Below are 20,990 nucleotides of genomic sequence, written 5' to 3' on the forward strand. Positions count from 1 at the left end.
GAAATAAGTACAGTCCACTCTGACAGAGCCCGTCATCTGTATTTATCTGAAGCGTGATGGAACAAAACGTCTTTCAATTGGTTGATAAGCGGATACATTTTGTCCATACATGATGGAGAATATTCACATTGGAAAGATTTGTGATATATATTTATCAGTTTTTTACTCCCTAATATTGTGTCCAGCACCCATCAGGCTCTACAGTGTTTATATAATCAAGAATTATTATTTTATCCCACAAATCATGTGATATAATAATTCCAGGCCACGTCATCTCTGCTGGTTTTCCTTCATGCGTCGTACTTTGGCCAGTGCGATCATGAAACAGGATTTAAACCGCTTCCTCTGAGATATTAATAGTCTTAAATTTAAATTTGTGCAGAAAACCTGCAAGAGAACGAAGACGAGATGAAGCGAGAGCGACTCAGCCGGCTGCTATTTATAGATTTAAAAGATCTTAAAAGGAGAATGTCGAAGTCACAAACCTGCAGAGCATCTCCACTCAGCTTTACCTGTGTGTGTGTGTGTGTGTGTGTGTGTGTGTGTGTGTGTGTGTGTGTGCGTGTGCGTGTGTGTGTGTGTGTGTGTGTGTGTGTGTACACAACAGAGCCACAGCGTTCCTCGAGACCCTGGAGATGTCAGCGGAGACTGAAGCCATGTGGAAGACGCTCAGCAAGCTGGCTCTGGAGGCTCACCAGCTGCACATCGCGGAAAGGTCAGCAACACACACGCAGGCACACACACACACACACACACACACACACACACACACACACACACAATATTCATACCTCTGAGCTAATTACATTCTCCATCAGCCTTCGTTGTGACTTATCTTTGTGACTGAAGGGGGAAGAAGGAGACAACAAGGGCACCTTGGTCACATGCTTTTGCACACACACACACACACACACACACACACACACACACACACACACACGCACACACACACACAGCAGATGATGATGTGTGTCCCTGCCTGACTCTCCTCTCTAACTTCATTAATCATCAAAGACGTTTTTTTTTTTAAATAATTTTCTACCATAAGCGTTTTCTCTCTCTCTCTCTCTGTGTTTTGAAAAAGCAGCTTCGACTCCTCCGTCATTAATAATTCACGCGCTGTTCGTTAAGGCGTCGTCCCCGATTTTGCATAAATCATGAAATCGGGGAAAGAAAGCGGTTTTGTCTGTGCGAGCGTGAAATGTTAACGAGGGAGGCGAGAGAAAACTTTTTCTTTTCATGACTTGTTCATTAATCTGATGCAAGCGCTCGCACAGAGTTGGTAATAAAAGTGGCCAAATGTTAAAAAAAATTCACTTCTCGACCCCTCAAAAAATCTGCATCTGAAGGCTAATTAGACAAAAAGCTCTAATTTATCTCTGTTCATTAAGAGAGCAGACGTTCAGAGCTGTGACCTCCTGACTTCCACTTCCCCGCTCACTGTTTCTCTCTCTTTCCTGTTTTCTTTTTTCTTCCAGGTGTTTCGCAGCGTTGGGCGACGTCTCCACCTTACGTTTCCTCCACCACACCAACCAGATCGCCGACAAAGTCTCACAGGACATGGTGCGTTTCATATCGACAGCAGCACGTCTCCACGCTTGCCGTGTATACGTCAGACAACGAGCTTTGAGGGCGGCGCTGATAGTGGCTGAATATCTGTATTTTACACTCGTGTTCAATCGTTGTACATTTGGATATTTAAGCACATCAAACTTTAAAGGAATCAAACTTTAAAGGAATCAAACTTTCAGCAGGATGTGCAGATTTTGATGGTTCTCTCTGCATCTCGCTCCGAGTCCAACAAAACCAAATAAACTCACAGAAAGTCAACAAAGGGAATATTCTCGTCATAAAACGCATTCAGACTCAACAGAGACAAAGTGAAACTCAACAAAGCGTCTTGGTTAGTCTGTTCTGACAGCCATCACCTCCTGGTTCAGTTGAAATAAACATTTTATTCACAGAGTTAGATGTAAAATTATTCTGGCTCAACATTCTTTGATTCCCCTTCGCTCCTCCTGGTCCTGGTCTGTCGGCCTTTGTCTTTCCCGATCCGGTCTTTATCACTCGGGGGCTGCTGAGCCCGGGACTGTCGCCAACTCATCTGGCTCCAGTTCTGGATGCCGTTCCAGCACCCAACCTGAGCTAACAGCAGCTACCCTTTACTTTTTGTATGAATTTGACACGTGTAGAGCGGTGATATGAAAATTCATGATTGTATTTGTTTAGATGTGAAACTAATGAACTAATTAGTGACCGCTGGAGTGCGTGTTTGTGTCTTTTGACCAGGGAGGAGATGGGACAGAGTTTTTCCAAGTCCAAGCTCACGTGGCGATGCTGGATAAGAACTTCAAACTGGCTGAGATGCACTACATGGAGCAGGTCGGTGTCACACACACACACCCCTCATACATAACTCGAGCTTTATACTGTATTTGTATATTATTTCATCTTGTTTCTGCAGAATGCCGTCGATGAAGCTATAGAGATGTACCAGGAGCTCCACATGTGGGACGACTGCATCGCTGTGGCTGAGGCAAAGGTAGCAAACAGCGAGATTCATCACGCTGCGAGAAATATGGCTACAATTAATAATAATTAATCTCATCCTCGACCTCTAGGGCCACCCGAAGCTGGAGACCCTGCGTGGGAACTATTACCAGTGGTTAACAGAGACGGGTCAGGACGAGAAGGCCGGGGAGGTGAAGGAGAACAAGGGAGACTTCCAGGGAGCCATCAACCTCTACCTGAAGGCCGGACTGCCGGCTAAAGCCGCCCGCCTGGCCCTCAGCCGGCCGGAGATCACCAGCAACAGCGACACCGTCGGCCGCATCGCCGCCAGTCTCATCAAGGGAGAGTTTTACGAGCGGGTGAGTGCACAGAATCACAGCCGGTGCTGGAAACCTGTCCTGGTGAATCTCCTCCATGTTCCTCCTTTACTTCAGACACCTCATCTCGCTCTCTTCTCCTAACAGATGCCAGCAGAGGAGACAGAGGAACAACATGTTTTCTTTTTTTATTCGGTTTTTACACTCGCTCCATCTGTCTCTTGTTTCTCTGTGTCTCTTTCTTTAGCCGTTTGTCTGAGAGCTCAGTTCTTCTCCTCGAGCCATCTGCGTTCACGTCAACAAGAACGAAAAACCTCACAGCGAAATGTGTCGCCGCATCCTGATGGCGGTTTGAAGGTTGATACATAGATGCTGACATTTGAACACGTGGCAGCCAGAATGTCCTCTCCACTAAGCAAGCATCCTGCTCAAAGAAGGAATAAGAGGACGTATGGATGTCCAATAATGGACAGTAGAGCAGTGTTCCTCAGACCCTGTTCAACCACGGACAGTTCATGCAGGAGCCGGAGCTCCTAATCGGCACTTTTCTTCCTAATATTTCCAGTTTGAAGCCACGATTGCAGAGTCTCTAAACCATTAATTTCACCTCTGTTACCGTCTCGTGTCACGTTTTAGTTCGTAACTCATCGTGGATGTACGTGTGCACTACGCTCTATCACTCTCTGGGAACTCTTCGCGGCTTTCTCATCCACCTTGTGTGCACAAGCTGATCAATAAAGTCCATATTATCTCATATTGATGTTCTCTGTGTGTGTGTCCTCCAACCAGGCTGGAGATCTGTACGAGCAGATCAGGAACAACCAGAGAGCTCTGGAGTGTTACTGCAAAGGAGGCGCCTTCAGGAAAGGTGAATGTTCAACCTTTGGTATAAATATCTACCGTAAGATGTTGGACAACAGGTGGATTTGATAAAGTTTTGTCCGTCCTGCTTCCCGTAGCGGTGGAGCTGGCTCGCCTCGCCTTCCCCACCGAGGTGGTGAAACTGGAGGAGGCCTGGGGAGACTACCTCGTCCAGCAGAAACAGATGGACGCCGCCATCAACCACTTCATTGAAGCCGGGTACGTCGAGTAGAAGGAGCGATGAGACAGACAAAGATCCGGGCAGATGGAGAGGAGGAAAGATGACACATAACAAACATAAAAATAAAAAAAAACAATCCAACAGAGACGGCCAACAGTTTGTTTTTTTTAAAAACCATCACCAGGACCATAACAAAGAGATGAGAGCAGATTATTTCCCAAAAATAAAAGACAGATAATCAGCAGCCAGATTTTTATTCTGTCCAGACTGAAAAGACATCTGAAGGTTTTAAAAATATGATAATTTCTCCTGCCAGTAAAGTTTCAATCTGTGCCTCCTGACAAAATGACTTGGTTTTACTCTGTGTGTCTAAACACATAATAATCGACATTTCAGGGGTTAAACGCGCCTCTCGTCTTTCTCCTTTCCCACCTTCTCGTAGCTGCTCGCTTAAGGCCATCGAGGCGGCCATCGCGGCTCACCAGTGGAAGAAAGCCGTCCACATCCTGGAGCTGCAGGAGGATTCGGCGGCGGAGAAGTACTACGTGAAGATCGCTCAGTACTACGCCTCCTTACAGGACCACGAGGTGAGAGAGGAGGGACGATGTGATGCAGCTAAGGTGAAATCAAATCTCCGAGACTTCAGGTTTCTGAAGAGCTCAGTGTGGCAGTCCACGCTCTTAATCCTGCATAACTTTAAGCCTTAATATAATGTGAACAGGTGAGTTGTATATAAATTCACCCTCAGTACAGTTGTCATGAACGGGGAAATTAGCTACAGAGACCAAAACTGTTTTTTGTACCAGGCTGTAAACATGTTTATTTCTGCTGTGAAGTTGGACATCATGCAGGATCCACGAGAACCTGCTGGACGACAGAGACAGAAACTCCAGGGAAGAAGTTTAGTTAGTGACATGCATTAATGAGACATGTATGTTTACAGAGGGAGGGAGAGAGAGAGTTTCAGTAAAGGGAGATGTGACTGCATCTTCAACCAATACCGTGCCTGACTAGGCATAACATAGATGCAGCTAAACCCGCCTCTGTTATTCTCTATGAATTATATATAAATTCTGCATGCCCCAGCTTAAATATGTGAATGTTTGGCTTCCAGTTTGTGCGAACGAGGTTAGTTTTTCTTGCTGAACAACACCGGACAGGCAGCCGGAGGGATGAAGTGGCATTTTGCCAGCGGCAATTAATTTCTGCACATCGCTCTGGGATATATACTGTCACCTATAACACACACGCACACACACACATGTGTTTGTGCACATACACACAAACTTTAGTCCGGTCTCTGTGGTGCATCGTGGGCTGTGTTTGCTCCAGGGCGCTCTGGCAGTAATGACAAGTTGGACGGTCGCAGCAAAAGTTGCCTAAAATACCAAAAATACAGGACTGCTGGAGAGGAGACGAGAAAATCTGGTGTTAATACAAAGCAAAGGAAGTGATGATGATGACGGTGATGATGGTGGTGGAGCTCAGCGGGCTCTGCTTTATTCTGATGAGCTCAGCTGAGCCAAACAGCCTCCGCAGACTGCCAGCCTTCTGAAAATAGCAGGGCCATTTCGGTCTTGTTTGCTCTACGGGCACATTCACAGAAAGTAATTAAGATAACAAGCTCTTTGCTTTGCAGCTCGTGGAAGTACAGAGAGTGTGAGAGAGAGAGGGAGAGGGGGAAAGTAATAATTTGGTGTGAAGTCAAACAATGAAGGCAGCACACACCTGTGAGTTCAATACAGGAATTATCAGGCAGGAAAGAAACAATGACTAAACGCTTTCTAATCAGGACGCACGCACAAACTGCACCAACGTTAGAAATGTGTTCACATCGAGGAGTTCTCCACAGTTTCTCTGAAACACGTTTCTCTTTACGTCACCGCTCACCTGTTCAAAACTTTCTGGGACTCAGTGGAGGTCGTCTGAGACTCCACAGAGGAAGTGACGTCGTGACTTTCTGCTACAGATTCATGATTTATGATTTATTATCAATCTGTGAACACGAGCTGCTGTGATGAGAGAACGTCACTGTGGGATCAGTAAAGTCTGGCTTAGCTGAGCTTAGCTTAGCTTAGCTGAGCCTAACTTAGTTTAACTTAGCTTAGCTTAATTTAGCTCATGTTAGCTTATCTTATCTTAGCTTAGCTTAACTTAGCTTATCATTTATTAGCTTAGCTTAGCTTAACTTAGCTTATCTTAGCTTATCATTTATTAGCTTAGCTTAGCTTAACTTATCTTATTTTAGCTTATCATTTATTAGCTTAGCTTAACTTAGCTTATCTTAGCTTATCATTTATTAGCTTAGCTTAACTTAGCTTATCTTAGCTTATCATTTATTAGCTTAGCTTAGCTTAACTTAGCTTATTTTAGCTTATCATTTATTAGCTTAGCTTAACTTAGCTTATCTTAGCTTATCATTTATTAGCTCAGCTTAGCTTAACTTAGCTTATCATTTATTAGCTTAGCTTAACTTGACTTATCTTAACTTAGCTTATCATTTATTAGCTTAGCATACCTTATCTTAGCTTAGCTTATTTTAGCTTATCATATATTAGCTTAGCTTAGCTTAATTTATCTTAGCTTATCATTTATTAGCTTAGCGTAGCTTATCTTATCTTAGCTTAGCTTATCATATATTATCTTAGCTTATTTATTAGCTTAACTTATCTTAGCTTATCATTTATTAGCTTAGCTTAGCTTAGCTTAACTTATCTTATCATTTATTAGCTTATCTTATCTTAGCTTAGTTTATCTTATTTTAGCTTATCATTTATTAGCTTAGCTTAACTTATTTATTAGCTTAGCTTAGCTTAGCTTAACTTATCTTATCATATATTAGCTTAGCTTAGCTTAACTTATCTTAGCTTATCATATATTAGCTTGTCATATATTAGCTTAGCTTAACTTATCTTAGCTTGTCATATATTAGCTTAGCTTAACTTATTTTAGCTTATCATATATTAGCTTAGCTTATGTTAGCTGATCTTAGCTTAGCCTTTTTTAGCTCATCATATCTTCTGTTGTTTTTAGGACGGGCAGCTTCTTGTTTGTTCTTATTTTCTCGTTTCACAAAATAAAGTCAGATACCAGATATGTGTCGATCTTTAGGATTCTGGTTGTTTTTTTTTTAATTTTCTGAGTGTTGTGTGTGTGTGTTTTGTGTGTTTCTTGGTCTGCAGGTAGCTGAGCAGCTGTTTGTGAAAGGCGGTCGTATCAAAGATGCTATCGACATGTACACGGCAGCAGGACGCTGGGAGGAGGCTCACAAGGTGAGCGTGGAGACGAGTGTGTGAAATAAATAAAGAAGCTTTTTGTGGCACGTTGATACATTTAAACTTTGTTTCAGCTGGCGGTGAAGTGCATGACAGAGGAGGAAGTTCTGGCTCTGTACATCAGCCGAGCTCAGGAGCTGGAGAGAGACGGGAAGTTCAAGGAGGCAGAGAGGTAAAAATAAAAAAACAGGAACTTTAATGTCTTTAAAGTTTAACTACTAACGTTTGCCTCTGTTTGTGTGCAGGTTGTTTGCCACGGTGAAGCAGATCGACCTCGCCATCACCATGTACAAGAAGAACCGGATGTTCAACGACGTCATTCGCCTGGTGGCCAAACATCACCCCGACCTGCTGTCAGAGACACACCTGCACCTCGCCAAGGTAGACCGGATGATTTAGAGCTTCAGCATCTATGACACAAACTGAAGCTCAAGTCCCCAATGTTCACGAATCACATCACTTCTAGCCCCAGTGGTCGCCGTTTCCATCGACACGGAAGCTGAGGTTGCGATTTGCTCAAAGCAAACTTAATATTCTTCACCACCATCTAAAAAAAACAGCTGGTTTAAGAGTCGTTATTTCCCTGAGTGGACTCACGACGACCCGTGCAGCTCTGCTGAAGTCATTGTTTTTTGTTTTCTTTGTCCCGTCTCTTCACGGATGCATCAAATGAAGGACGACGATATCCTCATCCTTAGGCTGCGTTCCAGTCAAAGCCAGACGTTTGAATTTCTCGACTTCAAAATGTAGACCAAAAAGAAACACGGCTGACCGTGACTAGGGATGGGAATTGATACGATTTGTACGATTCCGACTCTTTATCGATTCGATTCTTTATCGATTCGATTCTTTATCGATTCGATTCTTTATCGATTCGATTCTTTATCGATTCTCATTTGGGAAAAAAGGAGAACAAACAGTTTGATCAGCATCAACTTTGTTTAGTTGAAGTATCACGACCTTACAAAACCAACAGCGAGGTCAGCAGAGGCCACAGCCTGGATAATAGTAACGATGTGTAACTACCTTCCATAGTAACCACAGAGGTGTTCATAGCCTGGCTGCTGCTGCTGCTGCTAGGCTGAGATTCATCTCCAGTCTGAAGCGTGTCAAAAACACGACATTCGTTTAAAAATATTGCATGTTGTGTGCGCAAATGTTTCTGCGTGTTCGTCGTGTTCCCTCCCGACGCTGTTATCTCCACTTTGCAATGATTGCAAGTCGCCCTGTTGACGTCTGTTTTGGTGAAATGCAGCCAAACTTTGGAGCGTTTGAACCGAGTGGGTGACGTTGTTACTACTGATTGCACTGCACGTGAGAAACTTGCGTAAGTTACGTGACGTAATTCGTGCTTTCTGGAATCGATAAGAGAATCGTTAGGTAAACTGCCAAACGATTCCATGAAACTGAAACACACGATTCGATTCGATTCGATTCTCATCTCTAACCGTGACAAACGTTCCTTTAAGAGGCAGAAACCGGCTCACACACAAACTCTGATCACATTCACGTACTGTAATCCGATCGTAGCGTTGATGTGTGCCGTGATGTTTCTTGCAGGAGTTGGAGGCTGAGTCCAGGTTCTCGGAGGCAGAGTACCACTTCATGGAGGCTGACGAGTGGAAATCTGCCGTCCACATGTACAGAGTCCACGACATGTGGGAGGAGGCGCACAGGGTACGTTTGTTTTGTTGGCTGAAAGGTGTTTATAGCTCTACGACAGTGTGTGTTAAATGTTTAAATACTGCTTTTAAATGCAGTAAATTAGCAGTAAACAGTTATAAGAGGCTTCACTGTGTTTATTGCTGCTGTTGTGTTGGGAGCTCGGTGCAGCTTTACAGCTTCTATCAAATGTTTTTTCTCTGTGATGATCTCTGCTGAGGGAAAACGCTGCAGGACCTCTATAGAGACATATATGTGTGTGTGTGTGTGTGTGTGTGTGTGTGTGTGTGTGTGTGTGTGTGTGTCAGGTGGCTAAGAGCCATGGAGGTGCCGATGCTCAGAAGCAGGTGGCCTACGTCTGGGCCAGGAGTCTGGGAGGAGAGGCGGCCGTCAAGCTGCTCAACAAATTCGGCCTTCTGGAATACGCCATCGAGTCGGCGTCGAATAACTTGTGAGCTGCAGCGCAACGCACACACACACACACACACACACACACACACACACACACACACCCAACATTCATCGAGTCAAACGTGACACCCAGCTCGGCGTCTGTCTTTCAGCCTTTCATTCCACCGAGCTCTCACCAGCCACTAAAAGTCAGTCGCACATTTACTCTTCACTATCATAGAGGCTGCTGAGCCCGGTGACCTTGCCCACCTGCTCAGCTCCTGTTCTGGCACGACACCCTCGACACCCACCCACTCTGCTCCCGTGTAAACCTCTTCTTCTTCTTCTTCTTCTTCTTCTTCTTTCCGGCGGTGCAAACACTGACACTCCCATAACTTCACTTTTATAAAACCTGACTTGATTTCTTCGTCTTTGTTTTCTCCCGCAGCTCGTTCGACTTCGCCTTTGACCTGGCTCGTCTCTCGTGCAAAGAAAAGATCCCTGAGATTCACCTCAAACACGCCATTTACCTGGAGGACGAGGTAACTCACAAGGACGTGAACAAAGTGTTGAGGACGATATTTATAAGTTGTAGCACGTTGAATCTCAGACAGTGTTCTAGATTACATGTAACAGTGCGTTGTGTTTGTCACTGTTTCACCTTCCAGGGTAAATTTCCAGAGGCTGAAGTCGAGTTCATCAAAGCGGGGAAACCCAAAGAGGCCGTGTTCATGTGAGCTGAAGTTCTTTTACTGTTGATACTTCAGGTACAGTTTCCTGTTTCATGTGTGTGTGTGTGTTTTTGTGGTCCGGTCCAGGTACGTCCACAACAAGGACTGGGTCAGTGCAGGGCGGGTGGCCGAGGGCCACGACCCGGAGAGCATGCCCGAGGTTCTGGTCGGCCAGGCCAAGTTCTCCTTCGAGCAGAAAGAGTTCCAGAAGGCCGAAGCGCTGCTGCTCCGAGCCCAGAGACCCGAACTGGCTGTTAAATATTACAAGGTAAACAGCAGAGACAAAGAACTTCTTCCTCACGGTCGGTTCATGGTTTCATTTCTTTATTCTGTGTCTGTGTGTCAGGATGCAGACATGTGGAGCGACGCCATGCGGATCTGTAAGGAGTATCTACCCAACAAGCTGTCACTGCTCCAGGAGGAGTACGAGAAGGAGACCTCGAAGAAAGGAGTCAGGTGAGAAACAAAGATTATCATAAAGTTTATTTAGTGCAGCACCTTCAGATGTAAGCAGACAAACAAGCTGCTGCTGTCTGTCATCTGTCCATTTTTGACTATTTACAAGTGTGGTGAATAAATACAGAAAGATGACGACAAACAATTTATTTATATAAATTTAGCATTCAAAGAGCACGAGGAGGAGCACCGAGCTGCTCGTCCAGTCCAGACCAGATGTTAAATAGGACACACAATGAAGATTAAAAGATAGACGACATCACATTAAAGAGTTCACTGTATCCTGAAGGAGAAGGCGAGGTCACGTCTAGTTTTGAGCTTCGACCTTGGAACAACCAGAACTGACCCGAGGCCGAGGATCCGAGGCCGTGAACTGGCTCGTACCGGGGCTTTAAAAGTGATCAGTGAAATCTTAAAATCAATCACACGAAGCTGAAATCAGTGAAATGTGACGTCGTCTGTTTAAAAAAAAACCAAGAATTCACCTTCAAGTGTTTCATCTTCATCTCGTCAACTCGACTCCTAATTATAAATCAGAGTTTTCTGTTTGATTCTCTCGACCCTTCACGGCACAAGCCGACCGTGAACATTTTCCCCGGCTCTCCACTCCCTCCGCCCGCCCAGCGGCCTGGTCTACGCACAAAGACTCAGTTTGATCCTTTATTTAAAAACGCAGCTCTTCAATGACACCGCCGACGAGGAACAGCTCGTTAGTTTAGCCAGCGGACCGGCGGCTCTTATCCTCCTCCCGTCACTTCTCCCTCGTTAATGACTCGTGGGAGAAAACATCAAAAGTTGCCAATGGAAACGCACGAAGGAGGAAGAAGAAGAAGAAGAAGAGGAGAAAACGCTGCTGGAGATAGATGCACGTGACTTTAATCTCAATAACGAGAAAGAGAAAGACGGAGATCAAGAAGAAGAAATAAATCTCCTCCCTGATTAAGAGCGGCTGAACCGTGGACGTGATTCCTGCTCGTTAGGCGCCGTGATCATTTGGAGATGTTTCCTAATTAGCCCAGTCGCTCAGGGTGCGCTTGTTTTTGGTGTTTCAGGGGCGTGGAGGGTCTGCTGGACCAGGCCAGGGAGTGGGAGCAGTCGGGCGAATACTCCCGAGCCGTGGAGTGTTACCTGAAGGTGAAGGACGGCTCCAACACCACCCTGATGGAGAAGTGCTGGATGAAGGTAGACCATAGATTTACAATAAGTCTGATCAGCACAAACACTCTCACCTTTTACCTTTCACTGCCGCACAGGAAGGATACCGGTCCCCGGATCGTCCCCCAGGCGAACGGAAAGGTCACCGGCGTCGATAGGTTACGCTGCGGGGGCGTTATTGATCAGATCATTTGAAATTTGAATGGTCGGCCCGAGGAGAGAAAAGGTCACGAGGTCTCGAGGAGATTGATAAGTTTTTCCTTTTTCCTCTCTTGAGTTTGATTAACCGGCGTGAGACGGAGAAAGACGGCGGTGTCCTCGCTGAGGATTGATACGTGGTGTTTGAGGAAAGGTCGCGGGGTCAGCTGAGTCGATACGTGCACAAAGAAACCATGAACCATCCCCCAGCTGATCACTGTCATTAAAATAATTATTTTTTGTGTTGCAAGTTTTCTGAATGTCCAAATGTGGCGTCATCTCATTTAAAATGTGCTAATTTGCATAAATTTCCTGAGCATAAATGCGAACTTTTTACAGAGGGATGTTTATCTCTTTCTATCGCTGCGTAAATCAAAACATACTGTTAAAAAAACGGCATATTCTTCATGTTTTTATCAGACTCTGGATGATCTTTGAACAAACCTTCAGATTATAGGCGGGAACTGGAAGGTTTTGTTCATGTACGTGCTGCTAAAGTTCAGATTTGTGAGTCTGAGAGTCTGGATTGTGAATAGGTTCAAATTTTAAACTGACAGATATCACCATGAAACTTTAAACAGCTGATTACTCCTTCAGGTTTTCTGACATTTGATGTTTAAATATGCAAATGAGGCGTTATCTAATGTCGAATAAACAGAGAAATTTGGGTGTTTTTAAAAAATCACCAACGCATGAAAAAACTGCAGTAGTTGTGCCGATTCTTCTCATTTAATCTGAAAAATCTCTAATATTTTTGAATATTTCTGTAGTTTCAGCTTCTCACATGAGATCGTTAAAGTGAATTTAAGCGTTTGACTCGTGATTGGATCGTGATGACGTGGCGTACTCCGCCTCTCGCCCTGAAACATCCTATCCTTATCTTTAAACGTTTTGACCGCGTTACTGAGGGATGAATTTTAAAATTAAATTATATTTATATTCACAGTTTTCTTGACAACTCTTTAAATTCATAATGTTTTAATGCTTAGAAAAAACATAAAAACTCTGTGTGTGTGTGTGTGTGTGTGTGTGTGTGTGTGTGTGTGTCCCAGGCTGTGGAGTTGTCCATAAAGTTCCTCGGTGGAGATCGAGCGTTGGAGGTGGTTAAGGTGGTCGGACCGCGACTCACACAGCTGAGGAAGTACAACGCTGTGAGTGAACACACACACACACACACACACACACACACACATCCCGTTGGTGTGTAAATCAGCTGTTTTTAATTGTCCTGGTCTGAAGGCCGCTGAGGTCTACCTGAACGTGGACCTCATCAAAGAGGCCATCGACGTCTTCATCGAGGGCGAGGAGTGGAACAAAGCCAAGAAGGTCGCCAAGGAGCTGGAGCCGAGGTTTGGAGACACACACACACACACACAGGAGACACTTCAGATACACCACCTTCATTACAGTGCAGCTCGATAATTAATGTCTCTGCTCAGGTACGAGGAGTACGTGGACCAGAAATACAAAGAGCACCTGAAGAACCAGGGGAAGGTGGACTCTGTACGTACCATCACACCGACATTACCCACAGGTTGAGCTCCATGTTGTCGTTTCTAAAGCTGAAAGTCTGTTTTCTGTCCGTCTGTCTGCTCAGCTGGTTGGCGTGGACGTCATCGCAGCTCTGGACATGTACGCCGAGAGAGGCCAGTGGGAGAAATGTGTGGAAACGGCGGCTAAGCAGGTAACCGGATCACAGAATACGGGTCATGAAACCGGCCTCGTCATGAGATGAGCCTCATTGTCTCTGCTGTGTTTCTGTCAGAACTTTAAGATCCTCCACAAGTACGTCGCTCTGTACGCCACGCACCTCATCAAGGAGGACAACGCCGTGAAGGCTCTGCAGCTCTACGTGCAGCACGGAGCGCCGCCCAACCCACAGGTACCGTACACAGCTGCTGTGAAGTTCTGCTGGGTCCAGCCTCAAGTGGACTTGAGGAAGTTTGAGTCCACACATCTGATCTGAAGGTCGCCTTTTGTTTCACTCGCAGAACTTCAACATCTACAAGCGTCTCTTCTTGGACCTGATCAACCTTCCCGACACCGACGGACCAGAATCTTACCGGATGTGGGCCGACCTCCGCACCTTCCTGCTGCAGCTGGTAAACCGACAGATTTAAAAAAGTTTTAAAGGAATTGTTCCTGACGCTCTGCTCTCGTATGAACCCGGCTCTTGTTGTTCTCAGTGTGAGAACTTGTCCAGGTCGGCTGAGGCCAACACTCCGGCTCACGAAGACTTTGAGCAGATGCTGCTGATCGTTCATTACTACGCCACCAGATCCGCCGCCAGGGGAGTCGAGCAGCTGGTACACGAACCACAGAAACATCACAGAGAGCTTTATTTTTACTTCATCTGGTAGACGACTGATCTTTTTTAACATCACAGCTTCACTTTTGTTCTCCTCACTTCTGCTGCTGCTGTTTTTCAGGTCGGCGTGGCCGCCAAGCTGTCGGTGTCTCTGCTGCGTCACACCGAGCTCGTTCCTGCAGATAAAGCTTTCTACGAGGCCGGCCTGGCCTGCAGGGTGAGTCCAACAACCAGAGAGCTCTTCTTCCACTTCAATGAGTGTTTCTGCTCGTCTGCGGGTCCGTTTAGCGTTTGTCACGACCTGAAAATACTCGACCTGGCTCCTGTTCGGTTCCTCGACTGAAGCAGATCTTAAAACTTCAGGATTAGAAGCAAACCTTGACAGTTTTGAAAGTCTGGTCCGTTCCAAACACAACTTGAATATAAAATATGTTCTTCGTCTCTTTGTGGTCCGTTCATTTGCTCCTGAAAGCAGTCAGGATGTTTGATATTTGAGCTGTTTGTTCTTGAAGACGTGCGTCATAGATTCATGATTTTATTTTCGCCCTGGCAGGCGGTCGGCTGGGAGAACATGGCCTTCATCTTCCTCAATCACTTCCTGGACCTGTGTGATGTGAGTAAACCTTCAGAACTCCTCAAGCTGTGTTTGGAGACCTGTTTTCACTCCTGATTGATTACTGGTTGATTCCCACCTGCAGGCGATCGACGAGGGGACCCTCGACGCTCTGGACCACTCCGACTTCCTGGACACCGACATTCCCTTCGAGGTTCCGGTTCCCAACAAACTCTGCGTCAACGTAAGATGTCCGAGCACCAAACAGACAAACACACGCCCGGACACTTTGAAATTCATCTCAGCTTCATCTTCTGTCTGTTTCAGGACGCCCAGCGGGAGCAGATCCGTGACTGGGTGCTGATGGTGTCCATGGACAACCGGTTGGAGCAAGTCCTGCCGCGCGACGAGAGGAACACGTACGAAGCGTCGCTGGTGGCCGCCAACACCGGCCTTCGGTCTCTGCCGTGCATCCTCACAGGTACCACGCACACGTATTTACACGACGTATACGAGCTCCATCCTCGGCATGACAGCTCATCACATTTTGTAACTTCGGCCGCCGCCCTTGACTCCCCGGCCTGTGACGAGCTCTGCGCTGTTTCTGCCTCCAGGCTACCCCGTGCTGAGGAACAAGGTCGAGTTCTCGCCCGTCGGGAGAGCGGCCAACAAGGAGGACTGGAACAAGTTCCTCATGGCCACGAAGGTGAGAACAGACGACACGATAACACCAGACAGCTTCTACAGTACACAGAGGAGAGGCTGTGAAGAAGGAGCAGTAGAAGTAGAAGTAGAAGTAGAAGTAGAAGTAGAAGTAGAAGTACTTTGATTAGGTACAAATTCAAGGTTCTGAGGGAAGTATTTTTATTTTTATTTCACTACAAGTATCCGACAGCTTTAGTTACTTTGCAGAAAACATGAAGAGTTCATAAAATGTCACATTGAGTACTTTTATTTGTAATACTGTAAGTACACTTTCCTGATCGCACTCATACTTTCACTTCACACACATCGACTTCTCCACACACACACACACACACACACACACACACACACACACACTAAAGTCAAAGTCAAACTAATTTCACTCAGTTTCATCATCTCTCTCTCTCTGCACATTTTCTGTGAATCAGCAGTCGACTAATCGCAGCATCATCATCTCACACACACACACACACACACACACACACACACCTTTCTACGTACAACAGTGTGTGTGTGTGCACGTTGTGATTGGTCGTCTCTGTTTGTGTCCGTCTCTCTGCAGACCACTCACAGCCCGGAGTGTCAGGACGTCCTCGAGTTCATCAGCCAATGGTGCGGCGGCCTGTCGGCGTCCGGATTCTCCTTCCGCTGATGAACACACACACACACACACACACACACACTCTTCCATTCTAGCGGTCATCCGTCGATCTGTCTGTCCTCCTTCACCTCGACTATTCTCACAAACAAACTGCAGTTCATTTATTTATTTATTCGACTTTTCCTCGATGCTTCACTTTGAACTGATGTTTTTCACGTTTTAAACATTTTAAAACAGAATCAGCCGACACATGTGGAACGAACTGTTCACGTCGCTGGAGATTATAAACTCCAGCTGAAGGCGTCAAATCCACGTTAATCTGTAGAAACATTCGTGACCTCGGTTCTGGACTTCACGACGCTCTGATGAAGCTTTTAATCGATTTGGTCTTTTCATCGTCAACGATAAGAAACATTAAAATATTGACTTTTTCTGGCCGTCGCCATGGAAACATTCCTCCATCTCTCTCTCTCTCCTTTCATCTGAAGGATTTTCTCTCAGGACGGCCTCGCTGAATTAAAAAAGCCAAAGGTTTCCACTAAATAAATCTTTAATGTGTTCGACTGACGGCGTGAAGCGAGCTGACTTCTCTTCACTGTGTGTTTGATATGGAGTGTATTTTGTTTAATGAAGTTCAAATAAATAAATAAAATAGTTTTCAGCCTTTCACCGAGCGCTGCTCTTTATTTCAGACGTTACATAACGTCAGCCTGAAACCGGGTCACTGCAGCGAAGAGTCGACCCGCCGAGCTGACCGAGCCGCCATGACTCGACTTATTTCAACTGACGACTCGGCTCGATGAAGAAAAAATGACTCAAGACTTTGAGTCAGTTTAATTAGCTCTTTAAATATATAATTATAATATTCTAAAAGTAAATAACAAAAGGTTTAATTTAATATTTAGCACACAACAATCAGCACAACTTTAATATGAAAAATGTTTATTAATGAATAAATTAATAAATCTGTAAAACCAGAATAAGAAAGACAAAAAGCAGCACAGTAAACATTAAATTTCTTTATTTTATTGTTATAAAACCAATACATGTGAAGTCATTGAGAAAAATATTCATACACACAAACATTAATTCACAGCTTCATTTGAAACTTCAACTAAAGAACCAGATTATTCTTATAATAATATAACTAAACTCAAATAATCAGGAGGCCAATACAGTACATCTGTTTTCTCTTTAATCAAATAAATTATGAACTTGTCATCATGTTTGTCAAAGTAAGTAAAAATCGTCTCGTTAAAAGTTTAAAAAATAAATTATACCGACAGACGTCAGGTCAGACGTCTCTTAATTAATACACCGCTTCATGAAAATCAAACAATTAATGTTTAAAAATTCATTCTTGACTGAAAGTTTCTGATTTTTTTGCAGAAATAAAAGTCTTTGTAACTCCTCAGATCAATTAAATTCAGACAGTTAATTATTCAATTAGTACAAATCAAAGATTAAAACTCAAACAAAGTTTAAAAATGTCTGACATGACGCCCGGCCTCATCGTGGCACTGCCTCCTTTCCCAGCAGCTCCTGCACACCCGCAATCGATACGTGAAAGCCTGAGCGAGTGTGTGTGTGTGTGTGTGTGTGTGTGTGTGTGTGTGTGTTTGGGGAAAATGCATTAGTAAGTGATAACTCAGGAGATTTCCTGCTCGCTCTGCTGACGGCTCAGTGTCTCCTGAACCTGAACGTACTCACCGACACCGCTCAGCTCAGAAATAACCGAGTCCGACCCACCGAGCGAGGACGTGCGGAGACGTGGTTTAAGACAGATGTTGGGACTAAAATGCAGATGTTTTATTAGAAAGAACATGATCTCAGGAGGTGCTGAGGCTCCTAAAACTCCAAAAATCTGCATTTTACTTGAAGGATTCATCGACTACAGAGTGTTTGACGTTAAATATTCAGCTTCACGCGACTTTACAGTTCGATAAATCATCTCCAAGCTAAATGTGGACTCATGCAGCCAGAGAGGAACTGCAGATTAACTCCTCCTGGTTTAACATTTCCCAGATTATCTCAACCCAACCTGCAGTGAATCCACGTTTCTTAAAGGTCATCTGAACGTTAGATTCACGTAACTGAGTTATCGTATTACCCTGAAAGCTCGAGCCGTGCTCACGCCTCCTCTAAGTTAACTTACAAATCCCAGCTGGGAGCTGAAATTCGATCAGACGTAGCGGCGAGGACTCTTTAGTCGAACAGTCTGGACTTCTTGAAGACTACATTTGACGGTTTTTAAAGGAGGGTGATGTAAGTGAGATGCAACAGAGCAGCACAAACATAAACTGTGACGGTGGTGATGGAGCAGGGAGGTGAGAAAAGTGTGAATGAAGCAACATGAAACGCTTTTACTGAATCATCTGGATTGTAAAGGGGCAGATTTTTCTCGTATCTGGTTGAAAACATCCCTGACTTTGACGTTACGGGACAAAGAAAACACAAATTTGATCAAACGAGGCGACAACCAAGCCACAGAAATATCTCAAGACGACTTAAATTTGCTGTCAGGGCCCCAAATTTCTTTTGCAACTTCTGCGTAAAAGTGTCCAAAAAACTGCAGTTCCTCTAACGTCCACCTGAGGCTGGCTCCAGAAGTGAGTCAGTCTCCATAAGTCCCCATGTCCAAATGTCCAACTTCACAGCAGAAATAAACATGTTTACAGCCTGGTACAAAAAACAGTTTTGGTCTCTGTAGCTAATTTCCCCGTTCATGACAACTGTACTGAGGGTGAATTTATATACAACTCACCTGTTCACATTATATTAAGGCTTAAAGTTATGCAGGTTTAAGAACGTGGACGCTTTGATTGACAGGTGGCTTGTTTGAGGGACCAGGCTTCAAGTCAGCCAAGATCCACGTCTTTGCCGAAGAGGATTCTTAATTGTACGATTATTAAAAAGGGTTAAATTTACTCGAAACCTGAATTTGTTGGACTTGGAGCACCCCCTAGTGTCCATTAGCGGTACAGCATCAGCACAAAGCGGCACAGAAATCCATATCGGTGATTCCTTAGAGTTTCAGCTGCTCGAGGCGCCTCTCGCTGGTTTCTCAGCCGCTCTCTTGGCATTCACCGCGTGCCTTAATTGTATGGACATTTAAATCAAGGTCCGCTGTGAACACGAGGAGAGGCGACCCACATTCTGCTTCCTCTTCCTCCTCGCTGTGGCCTGATTGTCCCGCTGTGTCAGCCTCACCTAGTTTCTTCTTGTTCCTTTACACCTCCGCTCCAGTTTGTCTCATTTCTGTTGCCTTCAAACCTCCAGTCCTACTTCACTCCTTTTTATATCTCAACTTTATCCCTCGACCATCAGGTGTGACGTTCCGAACTGATTTGATGCGTTTTTAGAAAGAATATAATCGACTATTTTCACTGTATCGAGCCTGAAAGCCTCCACGTCAAGTGACACCGACTTTGGGGGTCACACAGGCTCTGCAGGCCTGAATCCATCGACTGTTTGTGCTGGTTAACGACACACAGGCGACAATCTGGTGACTACACCATGAAATCACACCGATACCAGCATCTCTAACACCGCCACTGCTGCTCAAACTGCATGTTTCAATCGCATCGACGACAAATACTCATAGTACATGGTGTATATTTGGACAGTCGTGGCTCAGCGGCGGGTTTGAGCCTCTGCATGTCGTCTGAAGACAGACGAGCAGCTCGTATCCAGGTATGTCGTCGCCGGCCTCGTGATGATAAACCGCCAAGGATGTGCCGCTGACCTCCACGCACGCTGGAGGACGAAAACTGACAACAAGGACTTCATCTTCGGTTTAAAGATGAATACATAAGAGGACACGAGCGGCACGTTTTAGTCCTTTTTTTAGGCTCTAATTTCTCACTTTTTGACACCTGAACGCATCGTCCTCGCCTCCTTTTAAAGAAATAACCTGTTTTTGCACATCAGAGTGGACGAATCCATCCAGATCTTTTGTGTTTGCTGCATTTTTCAGCCTCTAAGGAGGTCAGAGAGGAGAAACGTTTCCGTCTTTCATCGAGTCTCACTGAAGTCTCGACAAAAACCAATAACGGCTTCCTGGAAAACGGGAAAAATAAAATGTAGAAATGCTGCAGCACGAGCAGGAAAACGACTGAAAGCTCCTGGAAGCAGCACTGCAGCAGTAAAGCATTATCCAGCAGCAGCCATGATGCACGTTCTTATACACCACTGCATTAATGACACAGCTGCAGGGGAGGAAGCTGCTGCTGCTGCTGATTTCACTCCTCATCCCACATGAACAGCCCCAAAAACATTATGTCATGTTGCATTAGAGCGGCTGCAGATGAAGCTCGGGTCAGTGCTGCTCAAAGGCTCCCCGGCAGAGGAGGAGGAGGAGGAGGAGGAGGAGGACCCATCTGCAGCCTCATTACCAGCTCAAATGCTAATGACCCAGATAGCTCATGTAGGCTAAAATGCAGAGGGGATGGGAGGAGGTGGAGGAGGTGGAGGAGGAGGAGGAGGGGGGTGATGGTGGTGGCTGCCTTTGTGGGGGTCGGGCGTGTGTGTGTGTGTGTGTGTGTGTGTGTTAAACTCACCTATAGGCCTGCACAGCATCTCTTAATTATAAGGAGAATGAACAGTGACATCATAATAAATGAGATGCTTATAATAAACATTAAGGTGGTATTGACGCAATTAGATCACCACGACTACCTTAAAAAACACCTGAAAATGCGTTTAATGTCGTGTGTGTGTGTGTGTGTGTGTGTGTGTGTGTGTGCGGGGTGTCGCTCATATTTCATAAATAAGAAGTTCCGCAGAGCACGACAGCACACTGCGGCTATTTCTGGAGCAGATTTAGCGCAGATGATGGAGGCTGATGGAGGTTTATATATATTTTAGATTTAGATGAATAAACATGTGGAAGAAGCAGAACAATACCTTTGATCGGAGGAGAAATGGCGCAGATTTCTTTTTTTTTTTTTTTTTTTCCGAGCCCCCCCCCCCCCCCCCAAAAAAAAAAAAAAAAAAAAAAGCTCCATAAAACACACCGATGCAGGAGGATTCGTTTGTCCGCCGATAGAACGCTTCAACCCGGCTTGATTAGCGTGCGTCCTCCCGG

The 20,990-nt window shown here is 45.1% G+C and overlaps 1 protein-coding gene across 3 annotated transcripts in view; it reads left to right on the top strand.

Annotated features, from left to right (window-relative positions):
• Positions 1–20,990, top strand: part of ift172 (intraflagellar transport 172) — a 57,077-nt gene that overhangs the window by 16,251 nt on the left and 19,836 nt on the right. Inside the window, exons 18-48 of one of the 3 annotated variants that reach the window (XM_027284640.1) lie at positions 608–715; positions 1,479–1,563; positions 2,290–2,382; positions 2,465–2,542; positions 2,622–2,870; positions 3,618–3,696; positions 3,788–3,908; positions 4,313–4,457; positions 7,053–7,142; positions 7,220–7,317; positions 7,391–7,526; positions 8,706–8,822; positions 9,116–9,258; positions 9,646–9,739; positions 9,866–9,930; positions 10,016–10,196; positions 10,275–10,384; positions 11,437–11,566; positions 12,790–12,888; positions 12,977–13,086; positions 13,177–13,240; positions 13,335–13,421; positions 13,503–13,619; positions 13,729–13,839; positions 13,924–14,043; positions 14,167–14,262; positions 14,599–14,658; positions 14,744–14,842; positions 14,926–15,079; positions 15,213–15,304; positions 15,866–15,985. In XM_027284640.1, coding sequence (XP_027140441.1) covers positions 608–715; positions 1,479–1,563; positions 2,290–2,382; positions 2,465–2,542; positions 2,622–2,870; positions 3,618–3,696; positions 3,788–3,908; positions 4,313–4,457; positions 7,053–7,142; positions 7,220–7,317; positions 7,391–7,526; positions 8,706–8,822; positions 9,116–9,258; positions 9,646–9,739; positions 9,866–9,930; positions 10,016–10,196; positions 10,275–10,384; positions 11,437–11,566; positions 12,790–12,888; positions 12,977–13,086; positions 13,177–13,240; positions 13,335–13,421; positions 13,503–13,619; positions 13,729–13,839; positions 13,924–14,043; positions 14,167–14,262; positions 14,599–14,658; positions 14,744–14,842; positions 14,926–15,079; positions 15,213–15,304; positions 15,866–15,955 — 3,421 coding nt within the window. In that variant the 3' untranslated portion in view covers positions 15,956–15,985. Of the gene's footprint in view, positions 1–607; positions 716–1,478; positions 1,564–2,289; positions 2,383–2,464; positions 2,543–2,621; positions 2,871–3,617; positions 3,697–3,787; positions 3,909–4,312; positions 4,458–7,052; positions 7,143–7,219; positions 7,318–7,390; positions 7,527–8,705; positions 8,823–9,115; positions 9,259–9,645; positions 9,740–9,865; positions 9,931–10,015; positions 10,197–10,274; positions 10,385–11,436; positions 11,567–12,789; positions 12,889–12,976; positions 13,087–13,176; positions 13,241–13,334; positions 13,422–13,502; positions 13,620–13,728; positions 13,840–13,923; positions 14,044–14,166; positions 14,263–14,598; positions 14,659–14,743; positions 14,843–14,925; positions 15,080–15,212; positions 15,305–15,865; positions 16,574–20,990 lie in introns of those variants that run through there. The other 2 variants (XM_027284641.1, XM_019265760.2) reach the window with 2 other exon arrangements.

This window comes from Larimichthys crocea, chromosome XI (assembly GCF_000972845.2).
Source record: "Larimichthys crocea isolate SSNF chromosome XI, L_crocea_2.0, whole genome shotgun sequence".
In the NCBI taxonomy this organism is placed as follows: Eukaryota; Metazoa; Chordata; class Actinopteri; family Sciaenidae; genus Larimichthys; species Larimichthys crocea.